At 37.3% G+C, this 18,621-nt stretch overlaps 1 protein-coding gene across 2 annotated transcripts in view; it reads left to right on the forward strand.

The window, feature by feature from the left end:
• Positions 1 to 18,057, forward strand: part of onecut2 (one cut homeobox 2) — a 45,184-nt gene extending 27,127 nt beyond the window's left edge. For both annotated transcript variants that reach the window (XM_028802531.2, XM_028802530.2), the window contains one exon: positions 16,535 to 18,057. In XM_028802531.2, the coding sequence (XP_028658364.1) occupies positions 16,535 to 16,821 (287 nt within the window). In that variant the 3' untranslated portion in view covers positions 16,822 to 18,057. The remainder of the gene's footprint in view (positions 1 to 16,534) is intronic.
• Positions 18,058 to 18,621: the final 564 nt, after the last annotated feature.

The raw sequence follows: 18,621 nt of genomic DNA on the forward strand, positions 1-18,621 counted from the left end.
TTATTATTATGCTGTGCACATGTGTTGGCAGATGACCACTGCATATGTTTATTTGGTTGTTTTAGTGTGGACAGAGATATTTTCATAGCTGATGTGAAAATGCCTGTGTGAATGGAGATCGTTTTCATTTAAGAACTGTTTTAAATGAAAATGTAGTTTTTCATTTCCAACATTTTATTCCTTTGAAGGTAGCTGGTCATCTGTTGGGTCACTTTGCATCTCATTACCGTTTATATGCTGGGTATGGAAAAATATAAGGGTTCATAATCTTTAAAAGCAGGTTATTAAAATGAAAGTAAAAGAAGTGTGCTCCATTACTAGCAGTAGCTGGCTAATTAAGGAGAAATTCGATTGAAAATGTGGAGCAGCTTCTGCTGTCCAGCATCTGAGTTTGACACCCTAGTCCTAACCCTTTTGCTATTTCATAGGCCAAAAGCTATTTAAATATATTCTTAAACATAACAATTTCACACTAGTGATGAATTGAAGCTTGAGAACTGTCATTCAATCCAGTGATCACTGCATAAAAACTGAAGGAAAGGCAGCATTTTAAGTGCATTACCTTTGGGTGCACTAGAGATTAACAACTGGAATAGAGGACATTGTTTCCATCAAAACAGGGATTTAATGTTTGGTATGATAAGCAAAATCTGCATATCTACACATTTAATTAAAGCAATAAAATATTATTATTCACTGGCACCTATCTAAACAAAAATGTATTAACATAGTAATAGCAACGGTTAAAATTTTAAGAAAATTTAGCAATGACCTCCATGACCCTGTGTTTGGATTCAGCGGGTTGGAAAATGGATGGATGGATGGACTTGCATCTGACAATACAAGGTTATAGTTGATTGTTATAAGTTTGGCAATTGTTTAGCCACATCCACTTTGATAAAATCCCTGTGTGCATCCAGGTGTCTGTGTGTGTGTGTCTTCTGGTGAAGTGCGCATGCGCGGGACACGGTGCGATACGCGATATTACTGTCAGGGAAAATTACGGAAATACAAACCAGTATTACTGCGAGAGGAAATTAAAGGTACACAATACAGTGACGCATATTACAGCCACATACAAGCCAGTATTACTGTCAGAGAAAATTAAAGGCATATTACCGACGCGCACGTCTGTATTACCGTCGGAGAAAATTAAAGGTATATAACGGACGTACAAGCCAGTGGACGTACAAGACAGTACCTGTATTACTGTCACAGAAAATTAAAGACACACAATACACGGCGGCAGCCCACGAAGAACGGTCAGCTCAGCAAGTAAACATCAACAAAAGAAAGGCAGAAAGACAAAGAAAAATATGACCAACAAACAGATTGAGGTCAAGGTCCCTTGCCATTTAATATAGACTGTTCCTACTAATGTTTATGCACTACTGTTCTAGCGCCCGTTATTGTAACGGGCTTAATGACTAGTTGGTTTATAAAAATTTTGTGACTATAGTCTCAACCACAAAGATGTGCAGGTTAGACTGAATGGCAATCCTAAATTAATCCTGTGTGACGAGATACATAAGTGGGCCCCGCGATGGACCAGCATTCCAGCCAGATGCAGAAGAACATTAGGCCAAGAGAAACCTTTATACATTTCCTATGCCTTGTACATGTGACAATACTACTACTTTATGTGGCAGTATGCTAGATATTTCAAATTTATCATTGACTATAGATATGTGTATTTTATCATTTGAAAAGTATAGAACGTAACAGCACAGTCTGGGGTTTTTATTATTACTTTATATTTGACTGTTGTCTTTGTTTAAATGCAACCTACAAGATCAGGACTAATCACAATCATTAACAATGACAGATTACATGATTTCCTTAAGGTCACAAGGTACGTCAGAAGCTGTATCAGAAACCAACAATTTTCTGATCTGAAGCAACATGCCATAAGCACTAGGCTACAATGCCTGCCCCTTTAAATACTTTTTGTGCAGCGGCGCATTTCAATTACGACCCTAAAATTAAAAGGGGAAGAACTGATTTGTTCAAACTAAACTTTTAATCAGTTGATCGAATATTCAAATAACAATTCAATGACAATATCATCTGCTCACAATATCACCCTGACTCTTAAATAGTGTAGGGGAGTTCCGTCATTCAGAGATGACACTGCTTACAGATATAAGATCCATCCACAGTTCATTTAAAAATGCAGATATCGGTCTCCATTTTAGCCTTTCATCCATAGTACCCCAGTGTTCTTAAACCCCTGTATATTTCTCAAAACACTGATTCAGTGTTGCAATGTGGACGGGCTAGGACAAAGACTTTTAAAAATGATTTGCTTATGCTTATTATGTAGCTCTTTCCTGACTGGATCCTGCACATTACAATGTCTCATTCCCTGATTGGTCACCTTTTACGTAAGAAAACCATAATCCACCATAACGGACGCAGAGGAGTTGTTTTCTGTGGCGCCTGTTGTGTTGCTTACCTGTGTTTTCTATAGTTAGAATGCTGCATACGAGATGGGGGGGAGCTAAAATTCTCTGATACAATTAATACTATGCGAGTAGGGTGAAGTTATCAACTACACCAGGGGTCCCCAACCCCCGGTCCGCGGCCCATTGCCGGTCCGCAGCCGTCTGACAGCCGGGCCGCGAGAGAACTGCCGGCAACGGCGACTCACTCAGATTTTTCAGAACGCTTGGCGGGCGGGGCTTTGCAGCGGTGCAGAGAGAGGAGAGAGACCGAGGTGAGAGACTATTACAACAAAGTATTTTTATGGTCCCAACAGTTTCCCCATATGACATGAGTCTATAGAAATCACGTTACTACGAAGTACATTCAACAGATGCTTTCATTACAACGAAGTGACCTTGAAATGCTTGAACGAATCATCCACAGAGCAGTTAGATCTGTGGTCGCAGCTCAGTTGTGCAAGTTTGCACAACGATCCCCAAACAGAAACATTGTAAAAAAATCTCTTTCTTCGAACTTTCCTCATACTGTTTTTTTTTTTTTTTTTTGCTGTTTTTGTTGTCTGTGGTTTTCAGTGATTCCTTTTGCTTATTGCTTGTAAACATTTGAAAAACATCCATTTAGAGAAAAGCCAAGCAAAATGACACCTTTTATTGTCATTTTGCTTGGCTTTTCTCTACATTCATAATGGTTAACACGGTACAACACCCTAGTACTAAAAACATCCATTGGAATTTAACTCATTGTCACCCTCCTATAGAAACGGCAGACACGAAAAAAAGATTGCAGTGTTAATGTTTGCGATGTGCAATCTGTTGGATTGGCAAATGTAAAGCATATGTCTTTGTTATATGCAAAAAAAGAAGAAAAATCTCAGATTGCAAACGTATGCGAACTGCTTAATAACTTTAATAATAATAGAAATGTTATGTACATTGTGTATAAAACTGTCCCCCCAAACCAACCCCCCCGACCGGTCTGTGGAAAAATTTGCATCTAATAAAGTGGTCCTTGCTGTCAAAAAGGTTGGGGACCACTGAACTACACCATTAGGTATCATAGTTTGTTTGGCCAAAACTAATGTGGTTGGTGCAGTGTTGGTGCTAGGTTATTTTGCGCTGTAGGCCAAGCTTATTAGTACACTTACTGACTGTTCGGTAGCTAACCTGTGCGGCTGGGTTTTTCCCCAACTTATGATATGTGTCCTAGGCGAATGCCTAATTCACCTTAATGGTGGCACCAGCCCTGGGTTGGTGCTTTTGCTGATTATAAGCGCCAACAACCCTATTATTATTGCTATCTTTTATCTTCATTTTCCTCCATGTTTTATCACTCTTCTAAAATCTTTTTTATTCCTTCTTCCACTTTACTGGCTAAAACTAATTCTGTTTGTCTTTAAAATTCACTGTCCATATGTATTTCTGTTCTGTTTATTTTATTCACTGTCTATCATATTCATGTAAGTAGTGTTCAGTATCATAACCCAGTATATGAGCAACAGCCAGTGAATATTTGCTATGTAAAGTTTTTAACATATTGAAGAAAGATATTGTTAATTAGAGTCAAAATTGTTTATAAGTGTAAAGAACACATTATTTTTCTTAGGATTATAACATAATATTGTCAAATTTACATAATCCGAATGAATCCCAGCAGAATGTGGTGCAAGGCGGGAAACAATGCGGAATGTGGCATCTGTCTATCTGTGCGTATTGTCGCACCCACCACACCACGAACCACCTGGACTGGGACCCGAGTGCAGCACAGAGTGCAACTGCAGTGCAGTTTAGGATACTGATATTAACTAGTATCCTAAACTCTTTGTAATTTCAACAGCAGCAACCCTGTAGGAGAAAAACTAAGCTGTTCTAAAGTATTTCATAAAGAGATGTGTTTCCAAAAGACTCCTAAACACAAGTAAATTTGGTGCTGTTCGAATAGATAAAGAGAGATCATTCCACAATATTCATGAGATAAGTATACTGAAAAAGTATAAACATGGCAAAAAATTAAGGTGATGCTACATTTATGTACAATTTAATAAAACGTAATACTTTAAAAATATTCATAGCTTAGTATTATGACTGACATTCATTTTGTAACAAAAAACAGTAGTCAAGTCAAGTCAAGTGGCTGCGTTGTCATTCCATCCATACAGTACTGCTACATATAGTGGTACAAAATAACATGCCCCATGGCCACAGCATAATATATGTATATATAAACACAAGGGTCAGAGCAGTAGAGAAGTGTTCCATACCATACAATAGTAGCTAAATAAATAATGGGTAATGAATAGATAGTAATAAATTAATATATAATAGCAACAATTAAGCATAAAAACAACAGTAATAATAATGTACTGCATATAAATTCACTATTAGGGGCAGCTCTGAGGGCAGGGGGACAGCAGAGTCCAGACTGCCAAGGAGTAGAAGCTGTTGTAGAATCTGGTAGAACTTGTTTGGATGCTACAGTACCTTCTGCCAGATAGAAGTGCTGCAAAGTGACTAAGGGAGTGTTGGAGCGGTCCTAGACAACGCTATAGGCTTTGCCGATGCAACACTTTATAAAGATGTCTTTAATGAAGGGCAGAGCAATCCCAATGATCTTCTCTGTTGCGTGTACTATTCCTTTGTTGGACTTTTCAGTCAGAGACACTGCAGTTCCCAAATCAGATGGTGATGTAGCTGGTCAGAATGCTCTCAATGGTGTCCCGGCAGAACAGGGGTCCCCAACTCTGGTCCTGGAGGGCTGCACTGTCTGCAGGTTTTCATGCTATCCCTTTTCTTAATTAGTGACCTGTTTGTGCTGCTAACGAAATTCTTTTGAATTAATTTAATTGAGTCAGACCCCTTAATTGTTTCTCTGTTCTTAATTAGCAGCCAAACAATAGTGTGATACAAAATGAGCCAAAATGTGACCAGCACTATGCAATGTCTGAAAATAAAGAAAGATAAAGGTTTCAGGAATGCTGATCTGCTCAGGACCCTAGAATATTTTAAAGGTGCTCTTAGAAAAGAGAAAATCAACAATTTGGGAAGTGTATGCTATTAAACAATGAGAGCAGCAACAAGCCATGGAATTAAAGAACGGGTCGAAGACTTGGTGCATAATTAAGCAACTGTCTGGAATGAAATTGGTTGGAGTTTGAGGCCCTGAGTTAGTTGGTCTTCTGTTTGCTCACTCACTTCACATTTCATTTCTGTATGGGTGCCATTTAACAAAAGACATGAAACAATTCAGAGGAACAATGAAGACATTCAAAGAAACAAATCTTAAAAAAACAAGTCAGTTAAAAAGAAAGGAAAAGGAGTTAATGAGCAGCTAAAACAGGTCACTAAATAAGAAAAGGGTTAGAATGAAAACCTGCAGCCACTGTGGCCCTCCAGGACTGGAGTTGGGGACCCCCACTGTAGAATGTGTTGAGAATGGGGGGAAGTGGGCTTACCTTCCTCATTCACCAAAGGAAGCATCTGTGTTGGCTATGGAGGTGGTGTTAACTGGCCAAGTAAGATCAGCTGCCAGGTGCAAACCAAGGGCATTGGCGCTCATGAACAACTTCTACTGTAGAGCCCTTGATATGCAGTGGGGTGAGGACAACATGAACCTTCCTGAAGTAGGAATTATTTGTTAGGTTTCAATACATTTGCAAAAAGGTAAAAACAAAGTGAACAAGTTAAATCTCAAAACAAGTGAAAGCAAAAAAAGGCTAACAGTAATGAGCACTGAACCAAACACTTACTTATCAAAAACCAAGGACTACTCGTTACGAGAGGACATGAAACAGACACACACAATCTCAGAGTGAGTTCACCCTTCCACTAAACATTTCTAGCTCGGTACACTGGCTAGAGTGAGCCTCTTTTATACATATGTGGACCAGGGCACCTAGATGGCTGAACAAGTGTAGATTATTCATTTATTTTCTGGTATATTTAATCTTTTGATCTCAAATAACCCCAATTTTAAAGTTTGCTCTTGATTTTATATTTAAGCAGCACTTTTGTTATTAGTCTGATGGTGTCTTACTTTTCACTGCATTCTTTCTTTGAGAAAATTTGATTTAAATTGTAGACAAATGCTAAAAAAAAAGCGTCAGATTCTTCCACCTAAATTGTTTTTAATTGCACAATGTTATGAACAACACATACTCCCTTATTCCCAAAGCAAATACCTGAATTAAGACAAATTCTGCTCACACAGATCAGCATTTAATGATATATATATATATATATGGTTGTTGTGTATCTTCTTGCTTAATAAATTCGACTTTTGAACAATATTGAAAATGCTCTATATAGACAGTAAGATTGTAGTCACTCTTCACACTTTTGAAATAAGGCATTTATTTTTTTAGCTTGATAGGTTTTTGAAACTGCTTCAAAACACATTTTTTATTTTTGAGAGCCCTTTCTTCATGCCTCATGGCACTGAATTGAAATAACCAGATTATTCATTATTGTTTGTTTAAATATTTGCATAAATCCATCATTGTTAATTATAGTTTGCAATTAAGGAAGTACCACAATATTAACTTTGAAAAAAGGGGAACATAAAGAATACAGAACAGGAGTCAACAGGGGAGTCCAACTCCAGTCCTGGAGGGCCACAGTAGCTGCAAGTTTTCTTTTCTGTGACTTTCTTCATCGGTGACCAGTTTCTGCTCTTCATTGACGTCTTTTTCCTTCATTTTGATTGCTTTGTTTTTTTAAGACTCAGTCCTTTAAATTTCATCTTTATTCCTTTCATGGCAGCCAAACAAAAAGGAGATATGGAGTGAGCCACAGGTGAGTCAGGGCCTCAAATGTCAACCAATTTTACTCCAAGCCATTTCTTAATTAGAAGCAGATTCTTGGTGTTAATTAAACGCGTCATTTCATTCCATGGCTTGTTTGTGCTCACATTCTGCCACAGCAGACATTTGTTTTTATCTAAGAGCACTGGTAAAATGTTTTGGTTACCTGAGCAGATCAGCATTACTGAGACCTCCACCTTTCTTTATTTCCAGATGTTGTATTATGGACACAGGTTACCTGGTCATGAATTGGTTCATTTCGTATCTCATGATTGTTTGGCTGCTAGTTAAGGAAAAAAAAGAAACAATTAAGGAGTCTGAGTTTTAAATAGCAAGTCAATTAAAATCAAGAGAAAAGAAGTTATTAGCAAAAACTGGTTACTAATTAAGAACATGATTAGAATGAAAACCTGCAGCCACTGTGGCCTTCCAGAGCTGGACAACCCTGATATAGAACCTACATAGATGACCAATTATTTTACTAAAATAACAAAGCATGGATAACAAAGTATTTGGAGCCAGTGGCTTTTGTTCTAACAGGAGGAGATAAACAATATGGCTCTGTTTGCAGGGACAGAACTTTAACAGCTAAATAAATGGCTTTCATTGTGGGTAGCATGTTGGCGCACTGGTTAAAGTTGTTGCCTGGCACCGTCGGAAAAACCAGGATTTGATTCCAAGTCAGGTGACTGCATTTGTGTAGTTTGCACATTCTAATAATGTTTACATTAGATTTCTCTTTGTATTCTAGTTTCCTCCTACATCCCATGTTATTTAATTAGTGATTTAGTTCAAATTAATGTATTCTTATTATGAGCAAATCCACTTATGAGCCCAATGCACTTTACCATAATTACCATAATTATTGTATAAAAAATAAAATGAAACATAAACACAAAGCGTAATGTTGTAACATATTCAGGAAAGCAACAGCCAATATACACAAAAATATTCAGCAATTTTCTTGGGCATAATAAAGTTTAATCTATCAGTCTATTAAAAAGTGCTCCTCATATCTATCTATCTATCTATCTATCTATCTATCTATCTATCTATCTATCTATCTATCTATCTATCTATCTATCTATCTATCTATCTATCTGTCAAAACAAACATATGTAGGATGTTTGTATTTCCAAATTCTAACATTATGAAGGGTCATTCCATCTACAAACATCATAGCTGGTGAGTGAGTGTGGTTTTATGCATTAGCTTACTGAGGTCCAATCCAAGGCGTGTTCCTGCTTCCTAGAACAAGGTAGATAGGTGGACCTTCACTGTCAACATCATTCACATGAGCAATTCAATGTACTGTACAAGCTATGATAGAATGTAGGGGTTTTGTTTCCATAAGTGCCTAAGTAGCTGTATTCCTCATATTCTGAGGTCACTGTCTTGGCATTAGGCTATGCAGACTACACATACAGTAGTATTTTATGAAGACACATTTGGAAAAAGTGGTACTTTTCATTAATAATTGAATATTCCAAAGGTTACACTTCCTAAGTGCTAGCACACATCTCTCAGACCACAATGCACTTAAAACCTCACATATCTGGGGCTGATTAGGTGTGGCATGGACAAATGGCTAATGTTTCACCTTAACCCAAAGTTTATGATGAAAATCTGGAGCTCCTCTTCATGCATTGTATATTAGGGCAGCAAAGACCATTACTACTACAACTACTACTAACTCTTACTTAGCATTGTTTCTTTCATAGCTTTTAACTGAAAATAACATTTTATAAACAAATTAATGTTGTCCTAACGCAGTCTTTATTTATGGTACCTACAAACAGACATTCTGTAGTTTTCTGTGTTTTTCCTAAAGTTAATTTGACTTGAACATATATTTGGAAATACATTCAACAGATCTTGCAGTGTTCAATTAATGCAAGAAAGCATTACGTTTTTTACGCTAAGATTAAAAATGACATAAACCCAAACCCTGGGATCAAATCCCATTCCAATTCTTGTTGGTTAGACTCACTGCCAATTCAAACAATTTGCTTTCCTCTATTTTAACTTCAAATTCTATTCCACTAAATATTTACAGAGTCCAAGTAGTATACCAAGTAAGATCATATTTTATTTACTGAATGTCACCACATTTTTCGCAATGACATTTTGGCTAAAGTTTTAACAAGTTGAAAACAAATTTTGATTATCAGTTTGCTCCAAAACAAAGTGCATATAATTAGTAAACTAAAAGAAAGATTTTATCTTACAAAGACGGCAGGAATAAATGTAATTATTCTCACTGTAGTAGTCAACATTTTAAACCATCTTTGGGTCCTTTTCAATTACCACTAGCTAAACTTCCCTGAATTACTGGTATAAATAAAAGGGGAAAAATTTTCTTTTTGGAAGTTTGATATGACTAAAAACAACAAACATTAAGACAAAGAAAATTAAACCCTTAGAGAGAAGCTGTAATCCAATGAGATAATGAAACTGTTGTTCAGATTTTTTTGAAAAAACAACACTGTACATACCTGTGGTCTTTGGTCAGCAGAAGACATTGTGCTTGCTGACAACAATGTGCTCCATCAGCGGTAGCCTACTCCTGTTGCCTGATGGGAATTATAATCCTGCATTGGCTCTGGTTTATGAGTTGACCACCAACTTATAGCCCTTCTACCCATTATGACATATCTTTATATATAATATGCTACCGTGGCTGTTCGTTTGTCTGTCCAGGATTTTAAATCACTTGTAGCTTACAAACCGTTTGACCTATTGACCTGAAATTTGGTGCACATGTACTATGTGGCCTCTACTGTCCACTTTCTGGGTGATGATTGACCGCCAAGGTTATTCCTTTATTCATTTTTATCTTATTGTAGATTCCACTCTCGGCAGCAGCTAGCAGGACGGCACATGCATACAGGTGCCGTTCTCATCCCTGCTGCCTTCGCTGTTACTTTTCCTACCTCTACATATCTTAAAATTCTTGAGGCAGATTGAAGACTTAAGTGCCAGCTTAAGTGAAAAATTAAAGAAAACGTAGTAAGTAATTGCAACACAAACACCGACTTAATCAGTTTTAACAAGAACAGATGCAGACGAAAGAAGACAAGAAGCGGGCCGCTAGGGTGGAGAAAAGAAGGGCTGCTCAGGAAGCAGCAAGCGCATCAACCTCTGAGCAAACGAATGCTAAACATACAGGGAAAGAGGATGAAAACTATGAATGCTCAAGTCAAGTGTATTCACTGCATGTTATCATGTAGTACGCCGTTACTGGTACTCTATATTTTAAGATGGACCAGTGGCAGGGCATGAGCAAAATTTTGTGATAATTGGTTCAGCCATTTTTAATTAGCAAACAAACTAACAGACATCCACACGGCTTATGATTTTATTTATATACTGCCACCCATCTAAGAAGGGTTGAAATCTAAGCAATCAATGTAGACCTCAGCAGCGCACTATCTATTGAAATGTATTTTGTAATGCATATAAAATGCATTCCAACAGATGGTGTATCACAACCATTTTTAGAAGTAAAATGCATTACTGCAAATGTTTGTGATGCTCTACGTGCCATTTAGTACGTGATCTGTGAAAGCAGTGTTAATGTTTATGATGTGCCATCTGTTGGAATGATGGATGCACTGAATTTTAATACTACAAATTCCTAAGTACTCCTTATCCATATCTATGAAAATGAGTTCAAACACTCTAAAATGCTAGAGCAGTTTACAGCACTCAAGTATGGTAAAGTGCAAGACTGGGATGTGAGAATTCCTGGTGGAAACCCTGAGCAACATTAGGAATCATAAAGACTGAGGAGTATAATTTGCACAGCTCGATTGGAGAAGTGCAGCACACACTTTACGTCATTCAGATTCAGTCATTCTTAAAAATGAATGCACGTTTAATGATGAGTATTGACTGGGTAGAGTTAATAGGCTTAAACTGAATGCAGTTTTAATCACACCCCAGAAGCGAAATATTTTAATTGTTATTATTTTATATTCTTGCTCTACTTCTGTTCTTTAAAAGACTTGTAGTATTGCACACTAAATTTTGTATAAATTAACTGAATGTTTGTCACATCATTAAAATAGTGGCATAGCTAGGGGCAGGCGGAGGGGACGGTCTGCCCTGGGCACATTTTTGGGGACGGCATTATTAGCCAGAAGGCTCAGTACAATTCGTGTGTAAGCAGCAGGGTTTGGAAAAATATCACTCATGAATGAAAAAAGTCAAATTTCTATCCACAAATGCTTCAAAAATAATTTTCAGACTGTCCTTCTGTGACACACAGCAGGTGAAATTTATGAGGCAATAACAAAAATAAACATAAACATTACACTGATAATAATTTCTAGGAAAATAAACAACTAATTTACAATTTATAATTTTGTTTCATTATCAGTCCGAATGCGTTCTTGCACACTTGTACACTACACTGGTTCTGGTTTTCGCAGTGTAATTATAGTCAGTCATTTCCCAACCTGCAATATCCTAATACAGGGTCACGGGGGTCTGCTGGAGCCAATCCCAGCCAGCACAGGGCACAATGCAGGAAACAAAACCCGGGCAGGGTGCCAGCCCACTGCAGGGGACACACACACCCAGCACACACTAGGGACAATTTAGTATCACCAATGCACCTAACCAGCATGTCTTTGGACTGTGGGAGGAAACCGGAGCACCCGGAGGACACACGGGGAGAACATGCAAACTCCACGTAGGGAGGACCCGGGAAGTGAACCTGGGTCTCCTTACTGCGAGGCAGCAGCGCTACCACTGCGCCGCCATGCTGCCCAGCATAATTATATTAAACTAATAGTTATGACACGGCTTATCAGTGCATCTATAGTATATTCTTGTCTAGTTTATGCTTATAAATAATTATATGTGAAAAAGTATTGCTGTTTCTCTATATAAGAATAAATCTATGCAAAATTAATCTTAATTTTTCTCTCTACGTCATTTTAATTTTCTATTTAAATAGGTTAAAATATTCAGATATGTTGGAGGGCGGCAAATTGAAGCACCACCCTGCCCCGAGCGGCACAAACTCTAGCTACGCCACTGTAAAATGTTATTCCTGATTTATGTAAATATTAGGTATCACAATGATGCTGTGATTACAATTTATTGGTTCAGGGAATGTAGATTTCAGCCCTGACATGGTCGCTCCATTTTAGTGGAGTTAAATACTTTGTCTTCATGTTTTTATGGAATTTTCTCTAACTGTCCTTTCCCACCGTAAATATTTGTAGGAGGTTTCTTGTGGTAGGGTCTTAGGGTGACCCTATTGTACTTTATGCTCTTTATTATGTAGACCTTAACAGAAGGCCTCAGATCCCATACTCTTACAAGACTATCAGGTACTGTAGCTCAGCACCCCCCACTTCCTTTTACATCTGTGACCCCCAGGAAATTAGATAAGAGTACCAGAATGGGCAGGAAAGAATGTTACACATGTATCAATGTATTCTATGCCTAAAATAATAAAAAGTACAAATGTAAGTGTTGGCAAGATAGTATTAATACAACCAGAGTATTAATTGGTTCATCTTACTTAGACTACCTGGTGGCTCCATCTTGGTATTTGTTCCTGCATAAATTTTTTTGAGGCCTTCTTTTAAGGTTTTCATAATAAAGAGCATAAACAGGAACAGGGTCACCCTAACACCATACCATGGTTAAACAGAAGAGTAGGTTGATTTAAACTTTTGTGTAAGTGTAAGTGAGGCTTACAGGGTGTCCCCATCTTGTATGGGCCCTGTTTTGTGCTCTGTTCTGCCAGGATAGACCCAAACAACTTGAGACACTTGACTTGAATCAAGCAGGTGCAAAGTTTCAATGGTCCTATGGGTGTGCATCCTGTAATGGTCAGCCATCTCCTTCAGAGTTAGCTCAAGTCTTGTGTCAAATGCTATCAGTGTGATCAAGGTTAGTATTCTGGCCTTTAGGGCAGAAGGTGGCCAGTTCAGTTTCTATCTCTAAGTCACTTTGAGACCCTGATCAACTCATTTAACTCGCTTTTAACCAATGATGTATAAACCATAATATATCATGATCTTGTAAATCATATTTATTAAATAAGCTTGTTAAAACATAAATGAATAAAAGTAATAAAGACTCCACCTTCTCACAATATGAGAATAAGAAGGTGCAGCAGCGGATGAATATATGACTATACATTATTTATACTGAATGCTTACTCATGTGGCAGTTTTATTTTATTAGGATGAAACTTGCACCTCTGGCCTTCAGCAAAAGGTACCTCATGCACTTCTTATGAAACACAGCAACCTAAGGCACTCTGCCAAACATGCCAACTCCTTTTCCATGCCTTAACAGTTTGTATGGCTGTCTTTTGTGTTCAATGCACCACTCGCCGTTCTTTTCACGTTGCTGCTTGCCAGAGAAGGACCCGAGGCCCAATTATGTGGCTAAGGTACCCTGCACCTCAACTTCTTTAGTCATCTATGACTTTCTTTTGCTTGGAGTGCATGACTTGCATTGCTGATGATGAAATCGATAAGTCAGCCAATGCAATTTGTTTCATTGTCAGTAGATGTCACGAGGCTCTTTTCCTGCTCTTTTCATGCCTCTCATTGCTGTTCTTTTCCCACCAGCCACAGCATATGGCCTTGCCACTGTTGGCCAAGAGAAGGACCAGAGCCCAATTATATGGGTGAGGTAGCCTGTACTTCCAATTCTTGGGTCACGTTACATGTATCACATCATGAGCTCTTGAGTTAGACTGAGATCAAGGTTCAAGGCCTAGTGGTTCCTGAGTTGTTGCAAAAAACCCTTAGCATTATATATATATATATATATATGGAAGAGAAGGTCTGTGATACGGTTTGCATATTTGCAGCTGGAGATACACAAAGGAAGAAAAAATGAATCACGTATCATAAAGTAGTTTTTATTCCTGAGCTTTCAACCCCTGCCAGGGGTCTTCATCAGAGGATAATGCTTAGACTTACAAGAATCAAAGGCAATATATAGCAAAACATTACGTGGAATATTACACTTCACCAGCAACCACCCGGTATCTCATAAACGGAGCTGTGTTAAAACTCTATTCAGAAGAGTCCACACCCATTGTAATACGAAGGAAACAAAAATGAATGAGAGACGCTATCTCTTCCATCTTTTCACTTCAAACGGATACTCAAAAACATTCATTAATTGGAGTTTACACAGAAGACGCCAATTCTGAATTGAATCAGAACCCCCACCCCATCTGGCACTCACTCCCTTATCACCACAAGGTGTCTGAAGGTACAGCGCGCATCTTGGCCAAGTCAGGTGTCAGAATAGCACACAAACCCATGAACAACCTGCGCACGGTCCTGTTTAATGCTAAAAACAAGAAATCAATAGCAGAAACACGAAACGCAGTTTATAGCATTCCATGCAGTTCTTGCTCAGTGGTATACATAGGACAAACTTCAAAAAGAATCGCAACACGTATACAGGAACAGCGCAACGCCGTCAGAAGAAAGGACTCACTTTCATTGATCTACACGCATACTAAATCAACAGGACATACATTTAACTGGGACAATGTACAAGTAAAATTTAAGGCCAATACTAAAAGTGCCAGAGAGCTGGCCGAATCTTGGCTATCAAATGAGAATGCCATCAACAGACACTTGGACATAAATCCAGCATATGCAAACTTAAGAAGAACATGTTCATAATAAATAAACTGTACACCCAATACCCACCCCCCATCACACTGACTTAGCCACCCCCCCCCCCACCCCCTCCACATAATGTTTTGCTATATATTGCCTTTGATATTTGTAAGTCTAAGCATTATCCTCTGATGAAGAGCCCAGGCAGGGGTTGAAAGCTCAGGAATAAAAACTACTTTATGATACGTGATTTATTTTTTCTTCCTTTGTGGATCTCCAGCTGCAAATATTATATATATATATATATTGCATAGTTTTACTGTGAAATAATGCAAAGAGTATGCGACAAGTGTTTGTTTGCCAAATGGCAGAACAACCACAAGCGTTACCTGGTAGGTAACCACCCACACAATTCAGGTCATCAAGACTCAGACTACGAATGCAATGAATATATATATATATATATATATATATATATATATATATATATATATATATATATATATATATATATATATATACACAGAAGACTGCACCCCACATTTTCAACATGACCTTTCTGGGGTTATGTACATAATTTCTGTTTTCAGTACATTGGACAGCTCAACAATTAAACAGTCTTTTCCTTTAATACCCTACTGTCTGTAAAATGGAGGCACCACTGAAACTGCGTCATGAAGTGTAATTCAATCACATTCTGAGACTTGTAGAATAACTCAAAAATACAGTAATACTAGGGTGTTGTACCGTGTTAGCCATTATGAATGTAGTGAAAAGTCAAGCAAAATGACACCTTTTATTGGCTAACTAAAAAGATTACAATATGCAAGCTGTAGAGGCAACTCAGGCCCCTTCTTCAATAATCAATTATTACATCTTGCCTGAAGAAGGGGCCCGAGTTGCCTCGAAAGCTCAAAAATACAGGAAATATTAAACAGAGCCTTTAAGAAATTATTTTGATTATTATTTCTATTCATAAAAACATTAGGGTAGAAACAACTTAGAAACTACTGTCAGAAAAAGATGCTATTATAAGGTATTAAAAAACATAAAACTAAATACTGTGAATAAAACCGAGCTCGGAAAACTCCTTGACAATGTGTTTATTTACATCCTCATTCAGAGTTTCTTCTTACATAATGGTTTTGTACACAATGGAGTACTTAACCTGATTTATATTGATCTCAATTGGTCTCAGTTGTGCATACTTAATTCAGAGAGGTAATCGAATTGATTTTTGAGGCTTTTCCTTTATGGGGCTGTACCAGGGTAGACATACATCGTTCATTGCATATACAAGACAATTTATAAGCAAGTTGCCTTTCAATCATTTATATTTCCTTGTTTTCAGCATTTTTTTTCCAATCACCATAATAATGAATGTGTGTATCTGGAGTTATGTACTGCTATTGATAATAAGCAAACTTAGATTTACAATGAAAAGAGACAAAACAAAGCAAAGAGTGAATATTCAGTGAATGTTATTCATTTAGTACATTTGGCTTTCAGAGTATCTTCTCTGTATTGCAGAAACTGATGAATAATTTTAGAAAAATATTTCAAGCTAATTAATTTATTCATTAACTTCAGTGTCCTTTCAAAGAGATATTCATGCATACAAATGGCATATGTAGGAAAAATATCGTTCCTTCATCTTTTCCCTTTCTTCTTCCCATTTTAGCATGCAAACGCAAAGAACAAGATTCAAGCAAAGAAAGGAGCAATACACCAAAGAAATCCCGTCTGGTTTTCACTGATCTCCAGCGCCGAACACTTCTTGCCATCTTTAAAGAAAACAAGCGTCCCTCTAAGGAGATGCAGATCACAATCTCTCAACAGCTGGGGCTGGAACTGACGACAGTCAGCAACTTCTTCATGAATGCCCGAAGGAGGAGCTTGGATAAATGGATGGACGATGGAAGCCCAGGAGCTTCTTCCTCAACCTCCAGTACTTGTACCAAAGCATGATGGATGGGAGCGCACCAAGCCAAGGCACGCTGCTCGTCTACAATATTTTTAAATTTGCTTTCAAGAAGGACTGCTCACTGGTGAACTTGCAACAGGTTAATGAAACTTGAACACCCCGATTTTATCAGCACCTGATTAAAGCCACTTGCATTCCTTCATACCAATTAGATTTAGTGAGAATTTTCTTTCTTATTATACTGACAGGAAATATTAAGCAACCCAGCAGCAAACAGCATACAGTTCATTAGTACGAAGTCTGCTTCCTTTTTTAGCTCTGCATTTTTGTAATATCCAGTCCACTTTCCAAAGACGTAAAGAAAAGAATTTACCAAAAATACGTGTAAGGTAGCAGTTGCACAACTGGCAGCAAGTGGCTTAATCCCACCCACCCAACCAGTTTTCAAGAGGCTAAATACAAGTTCCCTTGCCAGTTAGTTTCCATAGATTCCAGTGTCAGGTACTGGCAAGAATGCAAGCACAAATCTTACAAATCTACATAATGCCGGTATTCAGGAACAAATAGGTCTATGTATACTGTCTCAAGTAACATGCATCGACTAGCGGCAGATCTCACTCTGTGAGCTCTCCATAGCTGGTCGAGTATGTGAGCACAATCTTTAAGCACATTTCTTTTGCAATAGAAATAGGGCTGTTTAGTGCATACTGTTCTTCACACATTAGAAAACTCAGGATGCCATTTTTCAAGCAGTTGAAGAACATATTATCTTGATTGTCTTACTCTTAAAGATTTAGGAGATTTACTTAATTAATCATGAATCTGAAGGTTGCTGCGGCTTCTGGTTTGCATTGTTTCAGTTCATGTTTTCTTAACTCGCAGGTTTAAGTGGAAACTTGCACTTGATACCAAAGTAACTACATATATGTCCACTCATATACTACATTTATTCAATTTAGATAAAAAGGGTATATTTTTGTCAATTAAAAAGTATCCATATTTTATTTATTTATTTATGTATTTATTTATTTATTTATTACTGTAATTTTCTTACATAACCAAAGACTAAAACAGCCTGAGGCTGTTGAACAAAGAAAAAAAAGAACAAAAAAATGAATTTAAAAATCGAAAAGGAAACATTAAAGTCATAAAATTTAGAACTGGTGCAGTAAATCTCCCTAAAAACTTTTTTCCCCTTATCTTTAATTGATAAAATGACAGTACAAAATTAATTCTGCCTTTTTGACTTTCACCCACTCACCTTAAAATGTAATTTATATATATATATATATATATATATATATATATATATATATATATATATATATATATACATATACATACATACATATATATACACACACACACACACATTATATATATATATATATATATGAAAAATGTACTGAAATTATTAAGAAGGTTCTTGCAGGAGTTTTTAATGTAGTTTAATGGTTTTCTGCCAGGTCTTTTTAGTTGGGCTGGGCTCTGTGACATGCACCTTCATGTATGACTGACAGGATTCTGAGGACTTCAATCTCGTTTTTAGTTACAAGGTCAGGGCTTATCTATATTTTACATTAGAACTGGTATGGACGTTTCTCACACAGATTACATAAAATCTTGTGCACTTCATCTGATTACATTTTTTAAATGGGTGAGCAGCCATTTTCTTGTGTTTTAGTCGCTAAACAAATAAATGAATGTAGGACGTTGGATCAACTTTTAAACTTCTCAGTCTCCCCCTGGATCCTGAACGTTGGACTTTGATTGTTAAAGTGATGTTTCAAAGAGGAGATAAACTGCACCAGTCTAAAAGATGACTAACCCAGAATGAGATGTGA

The sequence above is a fragment of the Erpetoichthys calabaricus genome, chromosome 5, assembly GCF_900747795.2.
Source record: "Erpetoichthys calabaricus chromosome 5, fErpCal1.3, whole genome shotgun sequence".
NCBI lineage: Eukaryota > Metazoa > Chordata > Cladistia > Polypteriformes > Polypteridae > Erpetoichthys > Erpetoichthys calabaricus.